The 1870-nt window shown below is 36.5% G+C and overlaps 1 protein-coding gene across 1 annotated transcript in view; it reads left to right on the plus strand.

The window, feature by feature from the left end:
- The window catches only part of LOC107578855 (nesprin-1-like), a gene marked incomplete at both ends in the record, with an annotated part of 5804 nt that extends 3938 nt beyond the window's left edge, over positions 1–1866 (plus strand). The window contains 4 exons of the mRNA XM_016264761.1: positions 239–439; positions 532–660; positions 732–944; positions 1852–1866. Coding sequence (XP_016120247.1) covers positions 239–439; positions 532–660; positions 732–944; positions 1852–1866 — 558 coding nt within the window. The remainder of the gene's footprint in view (positions 1–238; positions 440–531; positions 661–731; positions 945–1851) is intronic.
- Between the last annotated feature and the right edge of the window lie 4 nt (positions 1867–1870).

Raw genomic sequence — 1870 nt, forward strand, 5'->3', positions numbered from 1 at the left:
TTTTCTTTGTTTTATTGTTTGTTGGTTGTCCAAGTAAAACAAACAAAACTAAATTATAAAATTAAAAATAAAAGGTAATTCAAAGTTTTAAGAAGTATTGTAATAGTAATAATACTAAAATAACACTAATGCCATGATATTCTTTGAACCACTGTTGTCGTTTCTTTGTTGGTTGTCCAGCTTGTTTATTGTATTGTGGCATTGATGCTTTTCTCTGTTGACCTGGGACTCCGCGCAGGAGCTGCAGAAGGCTCTGGATAAGCGCAAGGCCATCGTGCTGTCCATTAACCTCTGCAGTGCCGAGTTTGTGCAGTCGGACAGCGAGGAGGCGCGAGACCTACAGCGACAGCTGAAGGAGATGAATAACCGCTGGGAGCATCTCAGCAGCTCTCTGGACGAGTGGAGGAACGCGCTCCAGCACGCGCTCTTGCAGTGCCAGGCAAGAAGCTGTTATCAGAAGATACTCATTCAGAAATTCTGCTTTCGTCAGTGTTGAGGGGTTAAAATCACAGACCTTTTCCTAATCTTCAGGACTTCCATGAGATGAGTCATGGTCTGCTTCTGTGGCTGGAGAACATCGATCGCAGGAGGAATGAGATCGTCCCGATTGACCACACTCAGGACAGCGATACCCTACAGGAGCATCACAAAACGCTTCTGGTAAATGATTTCTCTTTTCTGTTGGTATAGCTTGCACGGCTTGTTTTGATTCAACACTGATTGTTCTGCAGCAAATCCGCCGGGAGTTGCTGGACACGCAGCTGAAGGTGGCGTCCCTGCAGGACATGTCCCTTCAGCTGCTGGTCCACTCGGAGGGCAGTGACTGTCTGGAAGCCAAAGAGAAGGTGCATGTGATGGGGAACCGTCTGAAGCTGTTGCTGAAGGAGGTGACGAGAGACATCCGAGAGCTGCAGAAGACCCTGGACATCAGCAGCAGTCAGCAGGTGAGTTACTGACCGCCAGCATTGTCACAACAAAACATTGATGCACACAGTTTGCCTGTGTTTGACCTAAATGATATTAGTGCCTGTAAACATGAAATTCATTTCATGCAAATAATTCAATTTTTCCAAATATTTCTAAATCAGTGGTTCTCAGCCAGGAGAGGGATGGGCCACAGGATGACTGAAATTGTTGTTGTTGTTATTATTATTATTAATAGTAATAGTATGTTGAAATAATTCAACTAAACAAATGCATGCAAACAAACATGAAATCAAAATATAAATTGAAATCATTTTTCTTTTTCGTTTAATTTTTTTTTATTTTAGAACAGTACAATATACAATACAATTACAGTTCTTGAAACTTGAATTGTGGTTAATTTACCTTTTTTATAGATGAATGTATAACCTATATTGATTAATAAATAAGTAAATATAAATGAATATATTATATTATATTAATTATATAGGGGGCTTTGAATTTTGTGTTCGAAGTCTTCAATTCAAAAAGGTTGAGATTTTTTTTATTTGCAGCCGTGTTTAGTATCATTGAGATACTATTATTGTTTTTATGAATATTTTGAACTAGTTTTTATTTCAATATTTAGTTTTCATTTAAATTTCAGTTAAAGTTTTTGTCATCATATATATAGGTGACTAGCTGAAATTAAATACGTTTTTGATTATTTGTTGTATATTTTTGTATATACTGTATATTAAATATTAATTTGTTTTATTATTTATATAGTGCATTTCATTTCAGTTAAAGTTTTTTTTTTTAAATTTCAAGTGAGATTTTTAAAAAATAATTTTAGCTTAACTACAATAACCCTGATATACAGTCTGTCTAGTTTTTTTAGTTTTTCTAACTTTCTCCAACTCTCCTCATCACACACAATCTCTGTAGGACTTGTCATCTTGGTCGT

Source organism: Sinocyclocheilus grahami, unplaced genomic scaffold (assembly GCF_001515645.1).
Source record: "Sinocyclocheilus grahami isolate Dianchi unplaced genomic scaffold, SAMN03320097.WGS_v1.1 scaffold12349.1, whole genome shotgun sequence".
NCBI lineage: Eukaryota > Metazoa > Chordata > Actinopteri > Cypriniformes > Cyprinidae > Sinocyclocheilus > Sinocyclocheilus grahami.